This window comes from Salmo trutta, chromosome 8 (genome assembly GCF_901001165.1).
Source record: "Salmo trutta chromosome 8, fSalTru1.1, whole genome shotgun sequence".
NCBI classification, from domain to species: Eukaryota; Metazoa; Chordata; class Actinopteri; order Salmoniformes; family Salmonidae; genus Salmo; species Salmo trutta.
Window position 1 is genome coordinate 20275443 of NC_042964.1, and position 27536 is coordinate 20302978.

Here is a 27536-nt window from a genome sequence, read left to right on the forward strand (position 1 = left end):
TGTATGGTGATTGTCAGGTAAGTGCAGCTACAGGCTGTGTTTACATATTCGCGAACAACCCATCACTATATAAAACCCCGATTTTATCCATTTCCACTGTCCTCCAAGTTGCCGAATCTCATCCTCACGTCAGCTACAAGAAGCGGCCACAAAGGGGCGACATAATACAATTAATGTAGGTGGTTGGAAAGACTATCGACCGATGCACCTTCGATAGTTCTTAATGTAGACTTTATTTGTGTGAATTAAACGTCTGATCGTATACATACATAAACATAGGCAAACGCTGTAATTTACTATAGACCATAGCTACTACTATCTCCTAAATTGGATGGCAAACCACGTGACAAATGCGGAAGTTGGCGCGGGTCGAAATCCAGCGAAAGGGGTGTTGATTCGTAGCTCAGTGGAGTGGATGCATTATTTGTTCATCCCTCTTCGTTGTTTGAGGTACCATATTATTTTGTCTCTCGGTGACTTGGACACTAACTGCACTGTGTGCGCATTTAACCTCAATTTCAGAATTTACAAGGTGAGTTCTTGGAGACCAAAATACGGTGATAATTATTTCCAAACTGAGTTTGCTAACATAGAGATCATATATTAAATGAGTAATTCTATGGTTGCCACTTGCCAAAGCTCTTCAAGTCCGAAGAGACAGCACGTGTCAAGACAGCAGGCACAAACTCGTTTCAGGACGTATCCGCATATTATCGAAATATCAGACTATGAACTAATCTTTTGTACAGAAATACGATATATTTTTTTTTACTGTTGCAGTTGACTAAATGTACATTAACTTACGTACATCTACCAAAAGGTTCAGTTAACTAGTAGACTAAACTTATTTCAAGTGAGAGACTTTTTAGAACCCATAATAGTCACTGGTAGCATAAGTGATTTGTTAAACGCTTCGAACACACCGACAGTGTTTTTGGATTTTGATACACCAGAATTACATTCATTTCCAATGAAACGCTGCGTTTGCCTTGCAGCATTGCGTTCGATGTGGTGCATACGTTGGATTTATCGAACGTATGCGTCAAACTGTGTGCGTAAACGGCTTGACAGAAATGATAGAAGGTGAATATTGAACTTTTGTTGCATACATATCCAAATGATGCGGCTGTCGGTGTGTATCTGCTCTAGGCCAGGGTTTCCCAAACTCGGGCCCGGGCCCGGGCCCTGCATCTATCTCATTATGAAATTGGTTTGAATGGAATACTGTATTAGTCAGCTATAAGCAGTAGCGGTGTGTGGGGGTAAAATCACAATCCAAGCCCCCCCCCCCAAAAAAAACTCCCAGCATATTACAATTTAAGTGTTGTGATAATTGTTTGTGCTATAATCTGATCAGTGGTGGAAAAAGTACCTAATTGTCATACTTCAGTAAAAGTATAGATACCAAATATAAAGTTGTAAAGGTGAAAAGTCATTGTAAATAAGAATGTTGTTCTTAACTGACTTACCTAGTTAATTAAAAAAGTAAATGGAATTCCTAAAATGTACTCAAGTATCAAAAGTATAAATCATTTCAAGTTCCTTATATTAAGCAAACCAGACAGAACAATTTTCTTGACAGATAGATAGCCAGGGGCACACTCAGACATCATTTACAAACTATGCATTTGTGTTCAGTGAGTCTGCCAGATCAGATGCAGTAGGGATGAGCTTTGTCAGTGACCATCGGGTGCTCAGTTTGGCCGGACGGCCAGCTCTAGGAAGAGTCTTGCTGGTTCACCTCTTCCCTTTAAGAATGACGGAGGCCGTGTTCTTGAGCACCTTCAATGATGCAGAATTGTTTTGGTACCGTTCCCCAGATCTGTGCTTCGACACAATCCTGTCTCTACAGACAATTCCTTTAACCTCATGGCTTAGTTTTTACTCTGACATGCACTTTCAACTGTGGGACCTTTATATAGACAGGTGTGTGCCTTTCCAAATCATGTCCAATCGATTTAATTTACCACAGGTGGACTCAAATCAAGTTCTACATCAAGGATGATCAATGGAAACAGGATGCACCTGAGCTCAATTTCGAGTCATAGCAAAGGGTCTGAATAATTATGTAATTAAGGTATGTTTTTTATTTTGAATACATTTGCAAAAATGTCTAAAACCCTGTTTTCGCTTTGTCATTATGGGGTAGGTTGATGAGCGGAAAAACAACAATAATCCATTTTAGAATAAGGCTGTAACGTAACAAAATGGAGAAAGTCAAGGGGTCTGAATACTTTCCGAATGCCCTGTAAATAGTAAAGTACAGATACCCCCCAAAACGACTTAAGTAGTACTTTACACCACTGACTGTTAGGCCTATATATTGCGGTTGCAAGGCCTGTGAACTAAGGCCCGAGCCAATAAGAAGATGGTGGCTGAAGGACTTAAACCACACCTGTGTTTCATCACAAAACTGGAGAGCAAAGAAAACAGGAGCTGCCTTCACTATTCCAGCACCATTTCAACTTCAACATTTTCAACATAATCAAATTACCTCTGCTTAGTCTAATACAGTGACAACTAAAAGATACCAAAACATTTTTGTCCAATCAACATAAGCTAAATATGGTGTGTGTGCGCGAGTAAAAAAACATTGACTCACCCTACTTGTAGAGAAATGCCAATGCCATCTTCCTCTCTTTCATGTTGTTGAAACGGTTTATGACTCTGTCATACAGTACACGCATTTATTTTTGTTGTTGTCCTAGGCTACTTGGCTAAGACGCTTGCTCGCTAGCCTAACTTCCTTTCATGGGCAACATTAGCTAGTTAACGTTAGCCTTCTATATCTAGCTACATATTGAACTTCCACCCTCTCAGGCCTGGGGCACAATGTATGAGTTTATGGTTGGATCAGAATTGCCTTTATAATCGTTGGCCAGTACAGAGAATTAAAGGGGAATTTCACCCTGTGGGAATCTGAGCTTGTTTTCATCATGTCTGAGGCATTTCTAGGACTGTGAGATGTGTTTCACACATAATTACCTAGGGGGAAGGGAGGTCAACGTTTTGCGCGCTGAATGATACACCCTATGATGGCTTCCGGTGTATTGATTTAAATTAATGTTGTCCTACTTTGTGGCATTTCGCAAAGGCTCTATGTTATACTGATCACACTATAGGTTGGGTGAAGATATGGTTTTCATTGTTCGATAGAGCCAACTTTTGTTGTTCCTATCGATGGATTCATTGCTAAGTATTCAAGCATACACATGTTTCCCTGTCTTTGAAAGACTACAACTTGTGTTGGGCGGTGCTTCATGCCCTGGCACCTGTCCCTCCCCCAAGCCGTGCTTTTTTTGAAAAGGAGGCAGACACTAACAACAATCCTTTGCGCAAAACGGAAAGAACTGACCAAACACAATGGCTTCAAGTGATTCCTCTCATCAACACGAATTTGACCATGGAGCATCCGTTAGCTACATGGTGACATTCAACCACACATGTTTCAACCAGAATATGGAGAAGATTTGGATTTATCTAAAGTTAGAAGCTCAGCTAACGTTACTACCGATACCAGCACCAAGAGGGCAGATGACAAATGCATTGCCTAGCCACCAAGCTAACTTTAGTTTATCTACTCAAACCGATATTGTGTATTGCTGGCTAACATAATACTGTGATCCAGTGGGGGGAAATCTATGTATTTTTCTGTTTGCTAATTTAGCTAGCTAGGTACACAACTACCAGTAGCCATATCTATTACTAAAAATAGAGGTTTTACAAAAGATCGCCGATTGTATCTCCATTGTGAAACCTCTTCTTTTTAGTCATAGATATGGCTAGCTACTAAACTGCAACCCTACAATGTTACAACCAGCCACCTAAAGCTAGGTTTACCAGCAAAAGTTAGCACGTGACTGGAGTTGACTAGCTAGTTAGCCACGCCTCTCATTTTGTAACTTGTTAGCAAACATGTAACATCAGCAACTGTAAATAATTTTACCAGCTATCTATTTAACGTCATTGATGAAGGTTGACATTGGTTGTGATTATGACCTTGGAAGCATTTTAATCGCACAAAATGATAGGCATGACACAAGATAGGATTCCAAACAGAGTAACAAGTATTGCATATCCAGCAAGCTAAGTTTACTAGCAAACAGTGAGGAGAAACAATAATACAATTAACTTTTGTAAATCTCTAAAACTGAAGCTGGTTGTGCTATAGAAAATATTTGCCTAAGCATGCCTGATAGACATGGCTGTAGGTATCCACTGTCTGCTTACATACCTAGACTAATTTGTACCGCCTGGTTGCTGTGCAAAGGTTGAGTTATGCCATATTTCTTTCTATTAGGCTAGATATCTCTGCTTGTGCACGCATGTTCAACTATCCTAATGTTGATGTTATGCTGGCACGGTTCAACTGTTGTTCAAACTGTACAATAGAGTATACAGAAAATACCGTGTGGTGCCTGTTCTTCTTGGAGTGGATTCTAGATACAGAAATATAATTCCTTTCCCTGCGTGTCATTGTAGCAGAACTGTGTCCTGTGAACTGTGTCCCTCTCGAGGGATTAGACATTATGTTGGATTTCAAGCAGATAACTCAAGAGTTGACAGTTTGTTCATAGTAAACACATAATAAACACGACTGCGTGGCCAAGCACGACTCCAACAGCATTATTAAGTTTACTGACGACACAACAGTGGTAGGCCTGAACACCGACAACAATGAGACAGCCTATAGGGAGGAGGGCAGGGACATGGCAGTGTGGTGCCTGGACGACACCCTCTCCATCAACGTGATCAAGACAAAGGAGATGATCGTGGACTACAGGAAAAGGAGGATCGAGGAGCACAACCCCATTCTCATCGAATGGGCTGTAGTGGAGCAGGTCGAGAGCTCTAAGTTCCTTGGTGTCCACATCACCAACAAACTATCATGTTCCAAACACACCAAGACAGTCATGAAGAGGGCACGACAACACCTATTCCCCCTCAGGAGACTGAAAAGATTTGGCATGGGTCCTCAGACCCTCAAAGTTATACGGCTGCACCATCGAGAGCATCATGACTGGTTGCATCACAGCCTGGCATGGCTACTGCTTGGCATCCGACCACAAGGCGCTACAGAGGGTAGTGCATATGGCTCAGTACATTACTGGGGCCAAGCTTCCTGCCATCCAGGACCTCTATACCAGGTGGTCTCAGAGGAAGGCCCTAATGTCCAGACTCCAGCCACCCTAGTCTCTCTGCTATCGCACGGCAAGCGACAGGTCTAGGTCCAGAAGGCTCCTCGACAGTTTCTACCCCAAGCCATAAGACTGCTGAACTGCTAATGAAATGGCTACCCAGACTATTTACATTGACCCACACTATTTGCATTTGACAGCGCAACCCAAGGTCATGCTCAGCATTGAGATTGTCTGCACTTGTTTCTTCTCTCTGGGGTAGGGGGCAGTATTTTGAAGTTTGGATGACAAACATGCCCAAAGTAAACTGCCTGTTACTAAGGCCCAGAAGATAGGATATGCATATGCATAGTAGTATTGGATAGAAAACACTCTGAAATTTCTACAACTGTAAAAAATAATGTCTGTGAGTATAACAGAACTGACATGGCAGGTGAAAACCCGAGGGAAATCCATCCAGGAAGTGTGATTTGTTTATGTGAGTTTGAATGCCTATTGACTATGTAATGGGTTAGGGCCCAGATTGCAGTTCCTATGGCTTCCACTAGATGTCAACAGTCTTTAGACATTGTGTCAGGCTTGTATTCTGAAAAATTAGGAAGATTGAGACCATTTTGTAAGTGGACTGTAGAATGAAGCAGAGCTGGTTTGCTCGCGTGACCGATTTTGTTTGCGCACGCCCTTCGTTGTTTTTCCTTTCTATTGAATACGCTATTGTCCGGTTTAAATATTAACGATTATTTAGACAATTGACAACCTGAGGATTAATTATAAACATCGTTTGACATGTTTCGACGAACTTTACCGGTACTATTAGGATGTATTCGTCTCCATGTTTTGACCTCGTTGGAGCCAGTGGATTACTGAACCAAACGCGCCAACAAAACTGAGTTTTTGGGATATGAAGAGGGACTTTATCGAGCAAAACGAACACTTATTGTGTAGCTGGGACTCTTGTGACTGCAACCATATGAAGATCTTCAAAGGTAAGTGATTAATTTTAGCGCTATTTCTGACTTTTGTAATTCCTTTACTTGGTTGTAAAATGTTTGTATGCTTTTGTAAGCGGGGCGCTGTCCTCAGATAATCGCATGGTATGCTTTCGCCGTAAAGCCTTTTTGAAATCTGACAAAGCGCTGGATTAACAAGAAGTTAATCTTTAAGCCGATGTATAACACTTGTATTTTATATGAATGTTTATTATGACTATTTCTGTATTTTGAATTTGGCGCTCTGCAATTTCACCGGATGTTGGCCAGGTGCCACCTACCCGAGAGGTTTAAGTATGCCAGAGTTGAGATGCCTGACTCGCATAGGTACAGTACCAGTCAAAAGTTTGGACACACCTACTCTTTCCAGGGTTTTTCTTTATTTTTACTATTTTCTACATTGTAGAATAATAGTGAAGACATCAAAAATATGGAATCATGTAGTAACCAAAAAATTCTTTAACAAATCAAAATATAGTTTATATTTGAGATTCTTCAAATAGCCACCCTTTGCGTTGACAGCTTTACACACTCTTGGCATTCTCTCAACCAGCTTCATAAGGTAGTCACCTGGAATGCATTTCAATTAATAGGTGTGCCTTGTTAAAAGTCAATTTGTGGAATTTCTTTCCTTCTGACAGTCCATTATTACTTTAAGACATGGAGGTCTGTCAATCCGGAAAATTTCATGAACTTTGCAAGTTTCTTCAAGTGCAGTCGCAAAAACCATCAAGCGCTATGATGAAACTGGCTCTCATGAGGACCGCCACAGGAAAGGAAGACCCAGAGTTACCTCTGCTGCAGAGGATAAGTTCATTAGAGTTACCAGCCTCAGAAATTGCAGCCCAAATAAATGCTTCACAGTGTTCAAGTATCAGACACATCTCAACATCAACTGTTCAGAGGAAACTGTGTGAATCAGGCCTTCATGGTCAAATTGCTCAAAATAAACCACTACTAAACGACACCAATAATAAGAAGAGACTTGCTTGGACCAAGAAACACGAGAAATTGACATTAGACCGGTGGAAATCTGTCTGTTGGTGTGATGAGTCCAAATTTGAGATTTTTGGTTCCAACCGCCGTGTCTTTGTGAGATGCAGAGTAGGTGAACGAATGATCTCTGCATGTGTGGTTCCCACCGTGAAGCATGGGGTGGAGGTGTGATGGTGGGGGGATGCTTTGCTGGTGACTCTGTCGGTGATTAATTTAGAATTCAAGGCACACTTAACCAGCATAGCTACCACAGCATTCTGCAGCGATACACCATCCCATGTGGTTTGCGCTTAGTCCCACTATAATTTGTTTTTAAACAGGACAATGACCCAAAACACACCTCCAGGCTGTATAAGGGCTATTTGACCAAGAAGGAGAGTGATGGCGCACTGCATCAGATGATCTGGCCTCCACAATCACCCAACCTCAACCCAATTGAGATAGTTTGTGATGAGTTTGACCGCAGAGTGAAGGAAAAGCAGCCAACAAGTGTTCAGCATATGTGGGAACTCCTTCAAGACTGTTGGAAAAGCATTCTTCATGAAGCTGGTTGAGAGAATGCCAAGAGTGTGCAAAGCTGTCATCAAGGCAAAGGGTGGCTACTTTGATATATAACATATATTTAGATTGAACTTTTTTTGGTTACTACATGATTCCATGTGTTATGTCATAGTTTTGATGTCTTCACTATTATTCTACAATGTAGAAAATAGGACAAATAAAGAAAAAGCCTTGAATGAGTAGGTGTGTCCAAAGTTTTGACTGGTTACTGTATGTAGTGCCAAAATGGATCATAACATCTACTGCTTTCTCAGTCTGGCAGGAGATCTCTTCCTGCTGTAGATGAGCAGCGCAGAACTGTGTGTTTTTTTGCCTCAAAAAGCATCTTGCTTCAATCATTTTATTCCAGGTCAGAATAAAAATGATTACTTGTATTTTAACAACAACAGTTTCAACCTAGACTTGTTTTCAACAATCATTTCTACAATAAGATGTACAGTAGGCCTGAACATTTTTCATATTCATTTGTATTGTTACTTATGGTTGAACTATTAGTAGTTAACTAGCTTGCTTCGGCTAACGTTAGCTAGCTAGCTATTAGCTGTGTACGAGGGGATTGTTTGAAAGAGAAACTTACATCGACAACTATGAGAGACGGTACTCCCTTATTTCTGCTTATCCTCACCTGTTATAAAATGACAACAATGCCTTGCTAGCTGACGATCGTGCTGCTGCAGTGTGTGGGTCGTGGAGTGATCTTCAAGAAAACGGCAGAAAAAATATCCGGTAAACCGCGAAGCACACGGGCATCTCCTGCCCACTTGCACAGCTGCCAAACTGAGCAGGGACACCGCTGCTAAACAGAGAGTGCAGTTGTACTTGGCCAAATCAATTCCAGTAATTCATGAAATAATTATACATGTAGTCTGAGACCATTAACAGGTCCGTGACCCACTTTGGGCCGTGACCCATACTTTAAGAAAGGCTGGTTTAGGGACAATGAGGGGACATTGGGAGCTGCTTTTGAAAATAAAGAGCAGTCAACAAAGTGCATGGGCTGGGGGGGCTAAAGAAGGTGTGAAAAGTCTTAGGAAGGCAGTTCTTACACAGTATGAATGGTTGTGTATGGGAGATTGAGGAAAAACACCAGTACACTTACTGTCTAAGCACAACCAAAATCCCCTTCCTCATCTCAAAGTACTCTGTAAACCTACCCCAGCCCATTGACTTTGACAGATCATTCTTGTCAATAGCAGGCCTTTACAGGGGATTTTTGTACACATGTCTTTGTATTGCGTTTTGAGAATCTGCAGAGAGAATAATGAGGTGATTATTTCATGACTGTTGTAGTCTTGATTGTCTACCTTTCTGTGTCCCTTGCTAGTTTCTGTCCCACAATCTTGATGTGCTCCGTAACCGCAAGGTATGTCCGCTCCCTCATGCTTGGGTACTCTGTGGTCCTCAGGCTACCTCTATCCACCTGTAACCCCATAACACAACAATACAAACACTACCCAAATCATGTTTTATTCCGTGCTTACTGTAAATGGTGTCATCTTAACCGTCAGCTTGTAAATATATTGGCCAATATACCTCCACCTTGTGCGGCACAAGGGGTTGGAAGCGCATGTTTGTAGAATCAGATTCTGTACAAAATACAAGACGATACACAATTTAAATTGTGCGTTGTTGTATCTCTTAGACTAAGCATACCTAGCATGGACATTTCAATATTGTCAGCTTGCTGTTTAGCATCACTAAATTAGCAGCAACATTGCTAGCCAGCTCGGACAATACAACAACCTCTTGCCGTAGCTACTGACTGATCTGAAACGACTGAATAGGCAAAAGCAATATGGTGAAACAAACTAGTCATTGGTCACCTCAACCTACCGGAATTATTTTCAGGCCGGTGGTTAACAGGTAGTCAGAGCAACTTGTTAATCTTCATAGTATGTCAGCACCCCCCTATGACCCTCACTTGATGTAACTTCAATCACTAAGAGTGCTGCGTCCTTCGACAACCTTTTTAAGATGCCTGCCTCCCTTGGTTTTTTGTTAGGGTATTATTTTGTGCTTTCTTTTACAGAAACCTGCGAGAGAAGTTTCCCTGAAAATGTAATAACAAACCATCTGAATCTCCTTGGGTTTACATGTAATCCTCTTTGAATGTTTTGTTTTTTCTTTCATTCAAGTCCCAGTCCCTTGGAGATGGAGCCTGGCACACACAGCTGGGTGCTGTTGTTTTGACCTGCAGAATTAGTAACCTGGGGCTAGGATTTATTAAAGACAAATATTAGCTTGTCTTTCAGAAGCATTTATTTCCTGATTTCATTACTGTTACGTCACTTTTTTTCCTTTCTTCCTTTAGCTCTTTCTTTCTTGCCCTCCCTACTTGTGTTAAAGCTAGAGTCCTTACCAATAACAAAGTGGCACCCCACCTCTGTTTTGGTAAAAAGCTGAGGTATGGGCCTGGACAAATGTGACCACTCTTAAATTGATAGACTGAGCTATGGACGCAAGGAGTGACCATCCACGATATAAAAATTATAGTTCTAACCATGTTTTGAGTACTATCGCAATATTTTTTTAGATGCCAAAATTCACACACAAAGGACACTAAACTCTTTGGTCCTTTAATAACATGATGTATGTAAAAATATTGTGTGCTATAGCTTGGAAAATAAATAAATTAGGGATGTTTAACTAAAGTTCAATCCGCTTTGTGATTTGTTTCCTTGCTGCGATACTGGCATTGTCTCGGCCCTCGTTTTGCGGCTATACAGTGTTTTTTTTGTTTTACATTTACATTGTTTGAACACCATTGGTGTAAAACAAGCACATATTTTGGCTTCTGATGGGGTACGACAGTTTATTATGCTTATGAGGCATTTTTAAGTTTATATTCTTCAAGAATCAATGGGTATATATCATTAATTAATACGTCCAAAATGGATGTAGCAACTATGGATTCTAGCTATTTACATTTTTTTATTTTATGTATTTCTCCCCAATTTCGTGTTATCCAATTGGTAGTTACAGTCTTGTCCCATCGCTGCAACTCCCGTACTGACTCGGGAGAGGCGAAGGTCGAGAGCCGCGCGTCCTCCGAAAAACACAACCACAGCCATGCCGCGCTGCTTCTTGACACAATTCCCACTTAACCCGGAAGCCAGCCGTACCAATGTGTCGGAGAAAACACCGTACACCTGACGACCGTGTCAGCGTGCATTGCGCCCGGCCGGCCACAGGAGTCGCTAGTGCGCGATGGAACAAGAACGTCCCTGCCGGCCAAACCCTCCCCTAACCCGGACAACACTGGGCCAATTATGCGCCGCCCCATGGGTCTCCCGTTCACGGCTGGCTGCAACAGAGTCTGGACTCGAACCAGGATCTCTAGTGGCCTTAGACCACTGCACCACTTGGGAGGCAGCTTTCATACTTTATCATTGAATCCTGTCCTTTATCTTCTTTCTCTGTCTCTCCATGTTGTTTTGAGGCTGGGCCATAGAGATGACCAGGCTGTGACGGGTGGATTCTGTGTAGGATTGACCCTGGCATGGCTACTGCTAGGAAGAGTAAGTATCGTACTTGTTTTGTTGATCTGAGATTTGTGTGTTTTCCCTATTATGTGGCGTTCATTGCAAGAATTGGTATTTCAAAAGTGTGTTCAAGTTCAAAACATGGTGCAGCTGAGTGAACCTTAGCCTAAATCCTTTACTACGTTTCTTTATTCTTCTTCGGGTTGGCAGACATTGTCGATGTCTGGGTCAGGTTCCCATCAGTCTCCCTTATACTGTCTGTTTTCGAAATGGTACCCTATTGCCTAGATCGGTGTTTCCCAACGCCGGTCTTCGAGTACCCCAAACAGCGCACACTTTTGTTGTAACCCCGTGCAAAAACACTTGATTCAACTTGTCAAGGGCTTGATGATTAGGTGCGCTTGTCTGGGGCCACACCAAAAATATGTACTGTTAGGGGTACTTGAGGACCGGAGATAGTACGCTACTTCTGACTAGAGACCTATGGGCCCAGTTTCCAAGGGCTCCATCACTGTCCTTAAGTTTGCTATCAAAATAAAGCACCCAAAAATCAGGCTTTTCACTGATCGAACAGCACACAGTACTCAAACCTGTAATAGTTTTTGGTTTGGGATTTCGGAGGGTTTGTGGCAGCAACACGGGAGGTATTGGCATGGAGATGGTAAAGGCTCTCCCCCTCTTTATTTCTCACTCTGCCTCCCTCTTTCCCTCTCACCCTCCCCTATGTTATAACAGCACAACAGTATACAAATACTTAGTAAGTGTGTAATTTAAAGAAGTGATAATCAGGAAGGGTACAGGCAACATGAGACTAGAGAATAAGACCTGGGAGACAGTGGCTGGAATTCAATCCAAACCCTACATGGTGATGTTTACGTATGCCATGTCTTTTGTTTACAATGCACACGTACTACGTCTTTATTCTGAGGACTACAATTATCCAGTTAGTCGTTGGACGCGTATCATGTGAGGGGATTCTAGTTGTGGGCAAAACCACAATGTGGACTTGACTGAATTAAGCCTGAAGTGTGTCTGTGTGTGTGTGTGTGTGTGTGTGTGTGTGTGTGTGTGTGTGTGTGTGTGTGTGTGTGTGTGTGTGAGCGACAGTGTGAAATGAATATGATGCACATGACAGATAAGCAGGAATTGTTCAGGGAACCTCATAGAAACACAGCAAGAGAACACCAGCTGCGAGACTGGTCACTGTCATTAATAACCCCGGTCCCCGAGGAGATTGTTTCTGCGCACAAAGAGCTCAGCTCTCCCTGGGTCTTCGTCCTCACTTTGATTTCATTTAAGCTACAGACTGAATGAGGGACTTTCTAATTTGGTTTCACCTCAATGTATTTTTAATGCATCTGGGATGTAGAATGGAGGGAGAGAGAGTCCTGGAAGGTCATTGACTGGCGCAATGGAATAGTCCTGAGGCAGGCTCACGTAAATGCTCCGAAGTGCTGTTTGGGCTGGTGTCCAGAGAATGTGGATTAACCAAACGGTCTTGTTTGAAGGGCTGTGGATCTCTTAGCATTGTCTGAATCCACACATTTAGCGTAGCCTAGTAGCTAGGCTTCATACTGGAGTGGACACAGAGCTACTCGGAGGGTGCGTTCCAATCATTTCTCCTGATGTGTACACATTTCACTACCTCCCACAAATCTTAATAGCATTGGGTTGGTCTAGGCATGGGTTAGAGGGAGTTTCAACCATATTTTTATACCAGTAATTTCCTTTCAAATCAGTGAAGGGAACAAGTGTACACTTTGGGAGGAAGGAGAGATGATTGGGGCGTCGCAAGAGTTACGCGTCTTATACATCACACTTCCATAACAGTTCTGTTGTTCTTCTGTACCGCAACTTTCCCCAAATTCCCTGGTTTTCCAGAAATGGGAAGATTGGAATCACTGGAGTATAAGCAGGAATCCTCCAACTGGGATTTCTGAAAAACCGGGGAACTTTGGGAAGTTACCATAATTTTGCTCAAGTGAGTATGCAGGCCAAAGAAGAACTGGGACATTTCCATCTTTCAGGAATTGTGTACAGATCCTTGCGACGTGGGGCTGTGCATGATCATGAAACATGAGGTGATGGCGGCGGATGAATGGCACGACAATGGTCCTCAGGATCTCGTCATGTTATCTCTGCGTATTCAAATTGCCATCGATAAAATGCCATTGTGTCCGTTGTCCATAGTTTATGCCTGCCCATACCGTAACCCTACCGCTACCATGGGGCACTCTGTTCACAACGTTGACATCAGCAAACCGCTCGCCCACACAATGCCATACAAGTGGTCTGCAGTTGTGAGGCCGGTTGGACGTACTGCCAAATTCTCTAAAATTACATTGGAGGTGGCTTATGGTAGAGAAATGAACACTAAATTCTCTGACAACAGCTCTGGTGGACATTCCTGCAGTCAGCATGCCAATTGTATGCTCCCTTGAGACATCTGTGGCCATGTTTTGTGACAAAACTGCACATTTTAGAGTGGCCTTTTATTGTCCCCAGCACACAGTGCACCTTTGTAATGATCATGTTTAATCAGCTTCTAGATAATCCATCCCCCTGACAGCTGTGGCCTATCTTGGTAAAGCATAAATGCTCACTTAACATGGATGTAAACAAATTTGTGCACAAAATTTGAGAAGTTTTTTTTGTGCATATGGAACATTTCTGGGATATTTTACTTCAGCTCATGAAACATGGGACCAACACTTTACATGTTGCGTTGATATTTTTGTTCAGTGTAAGAGGGATCCGAGTTTCCCAGACATTTGAAGGCACCAGAATGACACGCACCCCAGACGGGCAGAAAATAAGTGGGTTTACAATCAAAACGTTCAAGTTGCCATGTTCTTCTCGCTTGTAAAGAAAACCATTTTTATTTTTGTGACTTATTCCTGAGTGTCACTGGCATAAGAAAATAGCTTGCATAGTGAACTGTTGTACCAGAGGCCCTTGCAATTTTGTGTGTGATTTTTGTGTGTGTGTGTGTGTGTGACTGAAGGTGTGTGTCAACGCTGTTGTTTATGTATACTGAGGTGGTTGTTCTCTCCTCAGGCTCTGCGGCAAAGGCGGGGGGCGTCAGTTTCTCAGAAGAGCCAGCCACCGCTCTTGCTGCCGCCGGCACCCCCTCCCATGTCCACTTTGACGAGAAGCTCCGCGACTCTGTCGTCATGGTGATCCCTCAGCCCGATGGGAACTTCATGGTCAAGGTGTTTTTTTTGGGGGGGGGGGGGGGATTGGCAATTTAACATGTCTGGCGTGACAATGACCATAACAGTTGGCAAAAACGGCACACCCAGAGAGCTAGGATACTCTGAAACTTACCCCTTGAAATCTCTAGTAGTCCCACAGTCACCCTTCTTTACTTTGTAAAAGTCAATACAGCCAGTGTTGCCATTTTAAACTACGAGAAGTTCACCCTGTATGACAACTAAGGGGAGGCGACCTGGCCAAGAAGCTTTTCTCTCATCTCTTCTCATTTCCGGTCTCTGTTTTTAAGGTTCAGTTCCACTTATGCCAGATAGATCTCTCCTTACTACCTGCTCCCATAGCCCTCCAACCATCAACTGTTCACGTTAGGGCCCTGAGTTTATCCTGACCATGTGACCTGTCCAAGAAAAACTCAATCAGCTACACTTCCTGGGCTCCATAGCTAGTGGACCCTAGGAAGAGTAGCTGCTGCATGAGCAACAGCTAAGTGGGATCCTAGTAAACTAAACTAATCTCCACTTCGCTAGTAGCTAGCCCCATTTTTTTTGGACTGTTTGAGGAGCCATTAGCCTTGTCACAGATCTGTTTGTGCTGCAAATTACCAAGTTGGCTATACAGCACAAGGAGATGTGGAACCAGGCATTGAAGTGGATCAGAGAACCTCTAGTCTCTGCAGCACTGTAACAGTAGGCTTGGGCAGTATGGCTGTGCTGTTCTGACCGCCCTTTTATTCCACTGCCCTGGTGTGGGAAGCGGGATCCACCAGACAGACGGCGGGGTTGAATGTGCCGCGTGTCTGAAGTTCTCATCTGCCCACTAGGAACCTCAGGGTTGCCATGGAAACAGGCGCGAAGGGGGGGGGGGGGACCAACCGTAGCCAGAGGCGCGACTGGCAACCGGGCTTGTGTCGATCAGATGTGGTGGGCTGTAGTGTGTGGGGTGGTTGGAGATGGACGATACGCTGCATAGCTGTATAATCAAAGCACTGGCTTTGTTTGTTTGTTTCTGTCACACTTTTCCCTCTCGATCTTCTTCACTTGTTCTGTGTTTTATTTGACGTTGCTAGAGGGGCATTTGAGGCTTGGGTTGCTTGTTTGAGGCATTCGAGACTCACTGGAAGTGCTGAGGGTTATCTTTTGGCTCCTCTCTCTTCCTCTGGCTTGCTCTTTTCTCCCTCCTTATCTCTTCTCTTGCAGCTTTTTTTGCTTGCTCGACATTTTTAATTGTATTTTTTATGTTTTTTTAGTCTTCACTCTCTTTCTCGCTGTTGTTAAATTGCATTGTCATTTTTATGAAATCACATGAACCAGACAGGATGTTTATCAGAGAGAGAAAAGCAAGTTTCTTTTTGTAGCAATTTTTGTCATCAGATGAAACTTAAGGATGTGCATGTTCAAAACCGGAAGCTTCTTTGCAGGGTAGCTCTAATTATCTTCTATTGCTCGAAAATGCTTTTCCTGGGCATTTGTGTATATGGTGAATTAATAGTCTCTTTTTTTGTCTCCTGTCCATCTCTCTCTCTCTCTCTCTCTCTCTCTCTCTCTCTCTCTCTCTCTCTCTCTTTATCTCTCATCTCTCATCTCTCACCCTCTCTCCCTCTCTCCCTCAGGTTGGTTTTCTGAAGACCCAGCACAAGTATGAGATTGTCTTCAACCTCCCTGAGGTTCCGTCACTGGGGAAGGCTGTGTGTCAAGCTCCTGTACCCAACCAGCACATCTGCATCACCGATATCACTCCTGTAGCAGAGGGTATGTCCGAGTCTTGGTCAAGCCGGCCTCATACCTAGTCCCAGTCCCACCCGTCCATCTAACTCCAGCCCCAGCTACCTCGACCTACTAGCCCATGCTTCGGTTTTACCGTAGCTGTCAGCCCAACCCTCAGATACAGCCTTTTCCCTACACCCAGACGTAATCCAAACCCTTTTGAAATTCACTGATCTTTGTCCAGTCTCCAGTTGACCAGACCTTCATATCAGTCATTCTTTATAGTAGCTGGACATCTAATATGTACAGGAAACACTGAAAGATTGCTAACATCCCCCAGGGGGTTTCTGTAGTTCGTAATGAGGGTTTTTATTACCACTCACTCACTACAGTAGTTTGTTCTAGCGTTGACTTAAGTTAGTTGTGCCATTCCATTCCACCATCTGCTGGGATACCATGACCTTCTACTTTCGTGTGTGTGTGTGTGTGTGTGTTATTTGTAGTGTTGGCCAGCTGCGTTAATGTGCTTGACCCCAGAGTTTTTCCACTCTGGTTGACATTTCGCTCCCCTGGCCCTGTGAGTCTGGCGTCTCTGTCCACTCTACCCATTCAAGAAGAAACAACAATACTTCATTGAGTGTAAGAAGTGAGAAATACAGAAAAAAGAGAGGGAAAAGTAAACAAAAAATACAATTATTGCAGTCATAACAAGTATCTTTCTCTCTCCCTCTCTCCCTTCCTCCCATCTTCCCCCCCCAGGTGGTCTGAGAGTGACGTGTGAGTACATGGCCCACCAGGAGGGGGTGCTATGTGAGGAGGTGATGCTGGTCAGTGAGAGCCAGGAGGAAGTATGTGTGGGGGTCAAGGTTCAAGCCCGTGTCATGGGTAAGTGTAGGGGGAAGTTGTCCCTAGACTCTGTTTTTTTCCCACTCATGGTTAAGATTGGGATTGAGGAAGGATATCCTGATCCTAGATCTGTACCAAGGGGAAACCTCACCCCGCAGCAGGTCAGTCTACAGTTACAGCCATGATAACAAAACCAATTTGTTCCAAGTCGTCTTTATTGCAGTCACGCTGTGCAGGAGATCTCGCAATGCCTGGAGAAGTGTTTAGCGACCAAAATGATATAGCAGTACTTTGAGATGTGAGCACGTGTAGATCTGATTTCTGTATCATGTCAGTGTGGTTCCTGAGAGATGATAAACACTTCTCCAGGCGTTGTGAGATCTGATCACCTGCACAATTTTCATGAAACTAAAAGTTGTAGTCACCACTTTTTTTACATTTAATTTTATTTCACCTTTATTTAAATAGGCCATAGTGGCGAAATAATTACAATTTAGCATTAACACTGGAGCAATAGATGTGCAGATGATGATGATGTGCAAGTAGAGATACTGAGGTGCAAAAGAGCAAAAATAAATAACAATATGGGGATGAGGTAGTTCGTGGGCTATTTACAGATGGGCTGTGTACAGGTGCAGTGGTAAGCTGCTCTGACAGCTGATGCTTAAAGTTAGAGAGGGAGATATAAGTCTCCAGCTTCAGTGATTTTTGCTATTCATTCCAGTCATTGGCAGCAGAGAACTGTAAGGAAAGGCAGCCAAAGAGAGTAGTTGGCTTTGGGGATGACCAGTGAAATATACCTGCTGGAGTGTGTGCTACGGGTGGGTGTTGCTATGGTGACCAGTGAGCTGAGATAAGGCGGGGCTTTACCTAGCAAATACTTTTAGATGACCTGGAGCCAGTGTGTTTGGCGATGAATATGAAGCGAGGGCCAGCCAACGAGAGGATACAGCTCGCAGTGGTGGGTAGTATATGGGGCTTTGCTGACAAAACGGATGGCACTGTGATGGACTACATCTAATTTGCTGAGTAGAGTGTTGGAGGCTATTTTATAAATCAAATCAAATTTATTTATATAGCCCTTCGTATATCAGCTGAAATCTCAAAGTGCTGTACAGAAACCCAGCCTAAAACCCCAAACAGCAAGCAATGCATGTGAAAGAGGCACGGTGGCTAGGAAAAACTCCCTAGGAAAAACTCCCTAGAAAGGCCAAAAACCTAGGAAGAAACCTAGAGAGGAACCAGGCTATGAGGGGTGGCCAGTCCTCTTCTGGCTGTGCCGGGTGGATATTATAACAGAACATGGTCAAGATGTTAAAATATTCATAAATGACCAGCATGGTCAAATAATAAAAATCATTGTAGTTGTCGAGGGTGCAACAAGCAAGTCCGGTGAACAGGTCAGGGTTCCGTAGCCGCAGGCAGAACAGTTGAAACTGGAGCAGCAGCATGGCCAGGTGGACTGGCGACAGCAAGGAGTCATCATGCCAGGTAGTCCCGAGGCATGGTCCTAGGGCTCAGGACCTCCGAAAGAAAGAGAGAAAGAGAGAATTAGAGAGAGCATATTTAAATTCACACAGGACACCGGATAAGACAAGAGAATACTCCAGATGAAACAGACTGACCCTAGCCCCCCGGCACATAAACTACTGCAGCATAAATACTGGAGGCTGAGACAGGAGGGATCAGAAGACACTGTGGCCCCATCCGATGATACCCCCGGACAGGGCCAAACAGGCAGGATATAACCCCACCCACTTTGCCAAAGCACAGCCCCCACACCACTAGAGGGATGTCTACAACCACCAACTTACCGTCCGAAGACAAGGCCGAGTATAGCCCACAAAAATCTCCGCCATGGCACAACCCAAGGGGGGGCGCCAACCCAGACAGGAAGACCACGTCAGTGACTCAACCCACTCAAGTGACGCACCCCTCCCATGGACGGCATGGAAGAACACCAGTAAGTCAGTGACTCAGCCCCTGTAATAGGGTTAGAGGCAGAGAATCCCAGTGGAAAGAGGGGAACCAGCAAGGCAGAGACAGCAAGGGCGGTTTGTTGCTCCAGCCTTTCCGTTCACCTTCACACTCCTGGGCCAGACTACACTTAATCATAGGACCTACTGAAGAGATAAGTCTTCAGTAAAGACTTAAAGGTTGAGACTGAGTCTGCGTCTCTCACATGGGTAGGCAGACTATTCCATAAAAATGGAGCTCTATAGGAGAAAGCCCTACCTCCAGCCGTTTGCTTAGAAATTCTAGGGACAATTAGGAGGCCTGCGTCTTGTGACCGTAGCGTACGTATAGGTATGTACGGCAGGACCAAATCGGAAAGATGGGTAGGAGCAAGCCCATGTAATGCTTTGTAGGTTAGCAGTAAAACCTTGAAATCAGCCCTTGCCTTAACAGGAAGCCAGTGTAGGGAGGCTAGCACTGGAGTAATATGATCAAATTTTTTGGTTCTAGTCAGGATTCTAGCAGCCGTATTTAGCACTAACTGAAGTTTGTTTAGATGACATTGCCGAGGTCAAGGATCGGTAGGATAGTCAGTTTTACAAGGGTATGTTTGGCGGGCATGAGTGAAGGAGGCTTTGTTGTGAAATCGGAAGCCGATTCTAGACTTCATTTTGGATTGGAGATGCTTAATGTGAGTCTGGAAGGAGAGTTTACAGTCTAACCAGACACCTAGGTATTTGTAGTTTTCCACATATATAAGTCATAACCGTCCAGAGTAGTGATGCTAGTTGGGCGGGCGGGTGCGGGCAGCGATCGGTTGAAAAGCATGCATTTAGTTTTACTAGCATTTAAGAGCAGTTGGAGGCCACGGAAGGAGAGTTGTATGGCACTGAGGCTCGTCTGGAGGTTAGTTAGCACAGTGTCCAAAGAAGGGGCAGATGTATACAGAATGGTGTCGTCTGTGTAGAGGTGGATCAGAGAATCACCAGCAGCAAGAGCGTCATCATTGATATATACAGAGAAAAGAGTCAGCCCGAGAATTGAACCCTGTGGCACCCCCACAGAGAATGCCTGAGGTCCTGACAACAAGCCCTCTGATTTGGTCACACTGAACTCTATATCAGAAGTAGTTGGAGAACCAGGCGAGGCAGTCATTTGAGAAACCAAGGCTGTTCAGTCTGCCGATAAGAATGCGGTGATTGACAGAGTCGAAAGCCTTGGCCAGGTCATTGAAGACGGCTGCACAGTACTGTCTTTTATCGATGGCAGTTATATCGTTTAGGACCTTGAACGTGGCTGAGGTGCACCCGTGACCAGCTCGGAAACCAGATTGTATAGCGGAGGAGGTACGGTGGGATTCGAAGTGGTCGGTGATCTGTTTGTTAACTTGGCTTTCGAAGTCTTTAGAAAGGCAGGGCAGGATGGATATAGGTCTGTAATATGGGTATAGATTGTCTCCCCCTTTGAAGAGGGGGATGACTGCGGCAGCTTTCCAATCTTTAGGGATCTCAGACGATACGAAAGAGGTTGAACAGGCTAGTAACAGGTGTTGCAACAATTGCGGCAGATAATTTTAGAAAGAGAGGGTCCAGATTGCCTAGCCCAGCTGATTTGTAGGGGTCCAGATTTCGCAGCTCTTTCAGAACATCAGCTATCTGGATTTGGGTGAAGGAGAAATGGAGGAGGCTTGGGACAGTTGCTGCGGGGGGTGCAGAGCTGTTGGCCGGGGTAGGGGTAGCCAGGTGGAAAGCATGGCCAGCCGTAGAAAAACGCTTATTGAAATTCTCGATTATCGTGGATTTATCGGTGGTGACAGTGTTTCCTAGCCTCAGTGCAGTGGGCAGCTGGGAGGAGGTGCTCTTATTCTCCATGGACTTTAGTGTCCCAACACTTTGGGGAATTTGTGCTACAGGATGCAAATTTCTGTTTGAAAAACCTAGCCTTTGCTTTCCTGACTGGCTGTGTATATTGGTTCCTAAATTGCATATCGCGGGGGCTATTTGATGCTAATGCAGTACGCCACAGGATGTTTTTTGCTGGTCAAGGGCAGTCAGGTCTGGAGTGAACCAAGGGCTATATCTGTTCTTAGTTCTACATTTTTTTGAATGGGGCATGCTTATTTAAGATGGTGAGGAAAGCACTTTTAAAGAATAACCAGGCATACTCTACTGACAGGATGAGGTCAATATCCTTCCAGGATACCCGGGCCAGGTCAATTAGAAAGGCCTGCTCACTGAAGTGTTTTAGGGAGCGTTTGACAGTGATGAGGGGTGGTCGTTTGACCACGTACCCATTTACGGACGCAGGCAATGAGGCAGTGTTCGCTGAGATCCTGGTTGAAGACAGCAGAGGTGTATTTAGAGGGCAGGTTGGTCAGGATGATATCTATGAGGGTACTTGTGTTTACGGATTTGGGGTTGTACCTGGTAGGTTCATTGATAATCTGTGTGAGATTGAGGGCATCTAGTTTAGATTGTAGGACTGCAGGAGTGTTCAGCATATCCCAGTTTAGGTCACCTAACAGTACGAACTCTGAAGATAAATGGGGGGGCAATCAATTCGCATATGGAGTCCAGGGCACAACTGGGGGCTGAGGGGGGTCTATAGCAAGCAGCAACAGTGAGAGACTTATTTCTGATAAGGTGGCTTTTTAGAAGTAGAAGCTCAAACTGTTTGAGCACAGACCTGGATAGCATGACAGAACTCTGCAGACTACCTCTGCAGTAGATTGCGACCCCGCCCCCTTTGGCAGTTATATCTTGGTGGAAAATGTTGTTGTTGGGGATGGACATTTTAGAGTTTTTGGTGGCCTTCCTAAGCCAAGATTCAGACACGGCTAGGACATCAGGGTTGGCGGAGTGTGCTAAAGCAGTGAATAAAACAAACTTAGGGAGGAGGCTTCTGATGTTCACATGCATGCAACCAAGGCTTTTACGGTTACAGAAGTCAACAAATTATAGTGCCTGGGGAATAGGTGTGGTACTGGAGTCTACAGGGCCTGGGTTAACCTCTACATCACCAGAGGAGCAGAAGGATAAGGGTACGGCTAAAGGCTATAAGAACTGGTCGTCTAGTGCGTTGGGAACAGAGAGTAAAAGGAGCAGATTTCTGGGCATGGTAGAATAGATTCAGGGCATAATGTACAGACAAGGGTATGGTAGGATGTGAGTACAGTGGAGGTAAACCTAGGCGTTGAGTGATGATGAGAGAGGTTTCGTCTCTGGTTGGACCAGTTAAGCCAGGTGAGGTCTCCGCATGTGTGGGGGGTGGGACAAAAGAGCTGTCTAAGGCAAGGTGAGCGGGACTGAGGGCTCTAGTGAAATAACACAATAAGGACTAGACGAGGCATATTGACATTAGAGAGAGGCATAAAGCGGTCACAGGTGTTGATAGGGAGAGCTTAGACAACAACGGGTAAATGGCGATGAATGGACAGAGCGGGTCAGTTAGGTACATACAGGACCTGAGTTCGAGGCTGGGGCCGACAGATAAACAAAATGAGGTACCGTGTTACTGAAACAGTCCAGGGGCATCAGCTGTGTAGCCGAGTGATCATATGGTCCAAAGAACAGCAATAGGTGAGTCAGGGAGCCGTTCAGTAGTCAGTACTAGGCTAGGCGAGTGGGAGACACGGAGCTTAGAAAGCTAAAGGGTCCAGAAACAAAGCCAATTGGCAAAATAGGTATTGTAGCCCTAGAATTAGCTGGTATATGGGCCTAGCTCTTGGCTAGCTCAAGGCTAACTGGTGCTTGCATCGGGACAGCGGCGTTAGCTAACAGTAGCCACTCGGTAGCAGCTAGCTAGCTGCGATGATCTGGTGTAATGATCCAGAGTGGCAAGAATCCGGTGACGTGGTAGGGAGAAACTGTCCGATATGCGGTGTCCGAGCTAAAAGGTGAAGACCGCTAGCCGTGGCTAACAAAGACTAGTAGCTAGTTAGCTGGCTAGCTCCTGGTGGAGGTTCCAGTTATAAGGAATAAAAATATCAGATCTGTACCAAATTGGGTGAGGCGGGTTGCAGGAAAGTATATTTAGTTCGAAGATAAAAAGTGAGATTAAAATGTATACGAGAAAATTTAAAAGCGGCTATTTATACACGGGATAAGACAAACACAACACACGGGTCGACTGCTACGCCATCTTGGAACGATTACAAACCTTCTGTCCGTCCTAAAAATGAGTACTTGTGTTGTATCGTGCTGTATGTGCTCTGTAGAGGTAGTGGTTCTCAAACCTCTCATCTGGGACACACCGCTGTTCCATGTATTTGAACTATTCCAGATCTAATACAACTGATTTTAACTTGTCAACTAATCATCAAGCCCTTGAATAGGTGAATTAGTCAAGCTAGTTCAAGGATACAATTAAATTGGGGAATGTCCGCGGTCCCTGAGGAGAGGTTTGAGAACCACGCTGTACAGTGAACCCTCATCATTTACTGTGTACACAAGTGCTGAAAACCACCTCCCTCCTTTCTCTAATAATATAATTTCTAAATAAGAAAGGGAAAGGGGATACATAGTCAGTTGAACAACTGAACACATTCAACCGAAATGTGTCAGTTATTTCTGGATGCGGCAGTCTAGTTTTACTGTAGCCAACTAGTTATTGTCTTCCCAAACAAGGCAAGGCAATGGTGTAGTGTTGTTGAATTGAGTAACTGTCTAGCGCCTTGGAGTCAGATACTGCTACTATCAATTCGTTTTTGGATAATAGGTTGAGAACAATTATGTAGTAGTGTGCTGTTGCCACCTCCTGGTGCGTCTGAACAGCATGGGTTAGGCGTCACTGATGACTTCAATAATGTGATAACTTGAGTGAAACTAAGTGAATCACACATAAATGTGGAGCTTGTTAGATGGGTAGATGGGAGCGTTCGTATTCACATGCAATGTCACAAATGGCACCTTACTATCTATTTGGTGTACTACTTTTGACCAGAGCCCTATGGGCCCTGGTCAAAAGTAGTGCACTACATAGGGAATAGGGTGTGATTTTGGGACGTAGGTACAGAGTGGGGAGGCGAACATGAACGTCTGTAGGCAGGCGATGGGGAAGGGGATGGTTGTGTGTGTGTGTGTGTGTGTGAAGGGGCCGGGAAACAGATCACACAGCTTAAATCCTTTTGGGCTTTTACTGACTCTCTCTCTCACTCTACTTTACTAGCACACACTGTAATAGAGGACTGGCACTGGTCTGATTTTGTAGACTAAACCATTTCTGAGAAATAACCTAATGTTATTTTCTCTTTCTTTCTCTCCCCTTTTTTTATTTTCTCTGTTTCTCTCTCTCTCTCTCTCTCTGTTTTCCAGACCGTCACCATGGTACACCCATGTTGTTGGAAGGAGTGCGTTGTCTGGGAGTGGAGCTGGAGTACGACTCTGAACAGAGTGACTGGCAAGGATTTGACTAGACCAGGCAATGTGACACACACACACACACTCAAACAAAAAGACAGTGCCACATATATTGGAATTCATCATCCACTCCAAACTATCCCTGACCATTCAAGATGTTTTGGTCCAAAAGGAGGATGAAATTAGGAAATGGACAGTAGTTTGTTTTTTAAAGCAAGGCTAATGTGATCAGATCTCTGTTGAGCATACCTCCAGTCTAGTTAGTTAATGTATCTGAAATGCATTGAAACAGGTACTATTTTTTTAATTGTCATTAGTACTGCGACGATATACGTTTTTCAACTGCCCATGCCTTTCCACTGCGTGCCCCTATGTTGTGTTGAATGTGTTTTCTGAGTAAACCTATAGGGGGCAGCAAAGCTCACGCTAACAATTTTCAGCCCATTTCACCCAGCCTGGCTTTAAAAGTACCCATAGGGGTCGACAAAGACCACTAAATGTATCCCTCCCATCTAACATGGAGGGATTGAAAATGACTTATTTTAAGTTCATAATAATAATAATAATTATACGCTATGAATCAATTGCAAGTGCCTACGTTGCTGTACAGCTTTTACCATCAACAACTGCCTTCTATCCCTTGCCTAGTTAAATAAAAGGTTAAATAAATCAAATAAAAATGGAACAAAATAATCCATCTACCACTCACTAACCTGCCCTCCCTCCCCCAACCCCCTCACCATCCCCTCTGAGCACTACATACTCTTGTTGCAACCTAACCTCTTAGTAAGAAGTATAGTTAGTCACTGTAAATTCCCATCAAATAAGAATATCTAGTACAATCAGTCTCTGTATTTCACATAGCTAAGTGGAATTAAACCTGTTTTCTTTATCAAATCACACAATCTACATGTGTTAAATGTGTTCGCCCTTAATTGTTTTTATATTTGTGTATAATAGGCTCTATAACGTCTTAATCCCTTGTTATCTGGTGTCCATACTAAATCCACTCTCCCGGGTTGAGGTCAATTTCATTTAAATTCCAATCAATTCACGAAGTACACTGGAATTCCAATTGTCTTTCATGCTTTTCAATGTGGATCATTCGGAATTGGAATTTGCTTTGCTTTCTGAATTGACCCTAACCCTGCCATGAATTCAAATGATTGTGAAACGGGTCGTGGATTCGCGTTTGGACACCATCCGATCTTGTCCCACCGACGGGTTAAGAGTAGAAAAAGAGGGGGGCACTATTGTTCATGCAGTCAGACTGATCAAAATAATACTCTCCATCCACATTGTGATGGGCATCATGTCTGTTCTTAGCAGGGTTGGGTCAATTCAGAAAGCAAACCAAATTCCACATTTCCAAGTGAAAAGCGTTCAAAAGAATTGGAATTTCATTGTACTTCCAGAATTGACCCCAACCCTGGTTCTTAGGTTACTGTAATGAGGGATTACTGTACTAGGAGGGGTGGCGCATGTTGTCAGTCAATACACTACACAATACATGTTCCCTTATAGATGTTTGTTGTTGTGATCGCTCTTATTTTGTTACGCCATGAAAGAATAAAGTTTATGTATTTGAAAAAATAAGTACTTTTGTATAACTGTGCTTTTTTCACTATTGCATAACGCTGTGATTTTTTTTCGCTGGAGGGTGGTCCTTACTGTACCATTTTACTGTGTTCTGTTGGATGTAATGGGACTACAGGATACATCTATCGTCTGAGGTTTATAGCGTTTCACATAGGCTATGGGTATGCTGTAGTCTAGATATTGGAACAGATCCATAGATTAGGCAGAAAATTGACCCCCCCCCCCCACTTACCCGGACGCACCCGTTTTCCTAGTCCCCTTTGTCTCGCTCTTGCTTCACCTCCATTTCCCTCTACCTCACACATCCTTGTGTGTCCCTGTCTCAGTCCCGATCATGGCACAACTTGCCCTAACACTGCAACCACAGATTAAGATCTTACAAACGGTCAAGACTTCTCTAGGTTGGCGCATGTGTGTGCTCTTTGTTCCTCGACTATAAAAGCCTGGCCAGTACTTCATGGCTGCTCTCGTGTTCTGGTTCCATCGTGACCGTAACTAGCCGTTAGACCCAAGATGCAAGACTCGATTCCGTCCCCTTTAGATGTCCCAGTCCCCTTGTGTAAATTGACTTTGCTTCTTTTTTTGAAATGCATAACGTGTTTTATGCATAACTTCACAATCACTTCATTTGGATGAGGGGGATGTAAACATGACCCAGTAGTACCCTAGTTGACACACACACACACACACACGGTTCACAGTCAGTCCACTTAGTTGACACGGCCACAGAGAATTCCGTTGTCTGTGCTCAGTCTCTCTCATTTCGGTTCCTGTTCTAGTTCCTGTTCCTGTTCCTTCTCCTCCCCAGCCAGCAACCATGAGGCCAGTGTGACCGGGTGGGAACGAAATGGCAAGACCTCTCTAGAATCTTTTTGTCCTGGATCTCCGCCCTTCTCTCGAAGTATGCACTAGCACGCTCCGGTCATGGATGTAACTTAACAATGGTGGTAACTCCCTCCAAACAATTCTCACACCAGTTCAATGCTTAAATCAATGACTCGGAGTGTGCAAGTGCACATTTACTTTGGGAGGAGGGTAGAGAATAGGGACATAGCATCTCCCTTGCAGAATGGTGTGCACTAGTTTTCAGGGAACAGCTCATTAGCTCTCAACATTTAAAAAGAGCTTTCAGAAAACGGATCAACTGGCCGAAATGATTGACAATGATGCGCTACTGATACACTAAACAGACTATTTTAAATGACAGCATAAGTGTAGACTGTTAAAGCGTTCTCCTTTCTCTCTAGGGATATCATATTTATCACGTTACTGAGAGGATGATCGCAACTCCATACATTTCAGTCACTGCTTCAATAGTAGGTCTACATCACTGAACTAACTTATAGGCCCTCCTAGGCATCGACGTTTCACACCCCTCTGGTGCATAGTAAACTACCCACCTCGCATGATGACTATATGAAAATAAAATGAAGGATCCAGAAGCAGGGTGTTTGTCATTTAAATGAAATATTAAGATTTCCATGTCAAAATGGTAGGGATAATAAAAAGCTTACTATTATACTTTGGATTGTTCAAAGTGTACAGGCAAAGCAGTAAGCCAATCATTGTTTGCGTACTTTTCCTCTGATTAGGCTATCATTACTATTCAACTATTTTAGGAGTCATATTTTATGTATTTATTGTAGAGTAGGTCAGTATAGTAGGCTACATGGTGTGTTGCATCCACTCTAAACCT

At 43.9% G+C, this 27536-nt stretch overlaps 1 protein-coding gene across 3 annotated transcripts; it reads left to right on the plus strand.

The window, feature by feature from the left end:
• Window positions 1–353: 353 nt before the first annotated feature.
• LOC115198429 (UPF0687 protein C20orf27 homolog) lies at window positions 354–25837 on the plus strand. Of its 3 annotated transcripts, none has more exons than XM_029760353.1 (6): window positions 354–532; window positions 11124–11202; window positions 14224–14378; window positions 15989–16127; window positions 16842–16967; window positions 24197–25837. In XM_029760353.1, the coding sequence occupies exons 2-6, from the start codon at window positions 11184–11186 to the stop codon at window positions 24295–24297; spliced, it is 540 nt and encodes a 179-aa protein (XP_029616213.1). In that variant the 5' UTR covers window positions 354–532; window positions 11124–11183; the 3' UTR covers window positions 24298–25837. The 3 variants fall into 3 exon arrangements, with proteins under 3 accessions (XP_029616213.1, XP_029616214.1, XP_029616215.1); XM_029760354.1 differs by having other exon boundaries at window positions 11136–11202; XM_029760355.1 differs by lacking the exons at window positions 354–532; window positions 11124–11202; window positions 14224–14378 and adding an exon at window positions 15316–15797.
• Window positions 25838–27536: the final 1699 nt, after the last annotated feature.

Coding starts and splice junctions, on each gene's coding strand:
- LOC115198429 (XM_029760353.1), top strand. Junction 16,128..16,841: donor TATCACTCCTGTAGCAGAGG/GTATGTCCGAGT, acceptor TTCCCCCCCCAG/GTGGTCTGAGAGTGACGTGT. Junction 16,968..24,196: donor GGTTCAAGCCCGTGTCATGG/GTAAGTGTAGGG, acceptor TCTGTTTTCCAG/ACCGTCACCATGGTACACCC.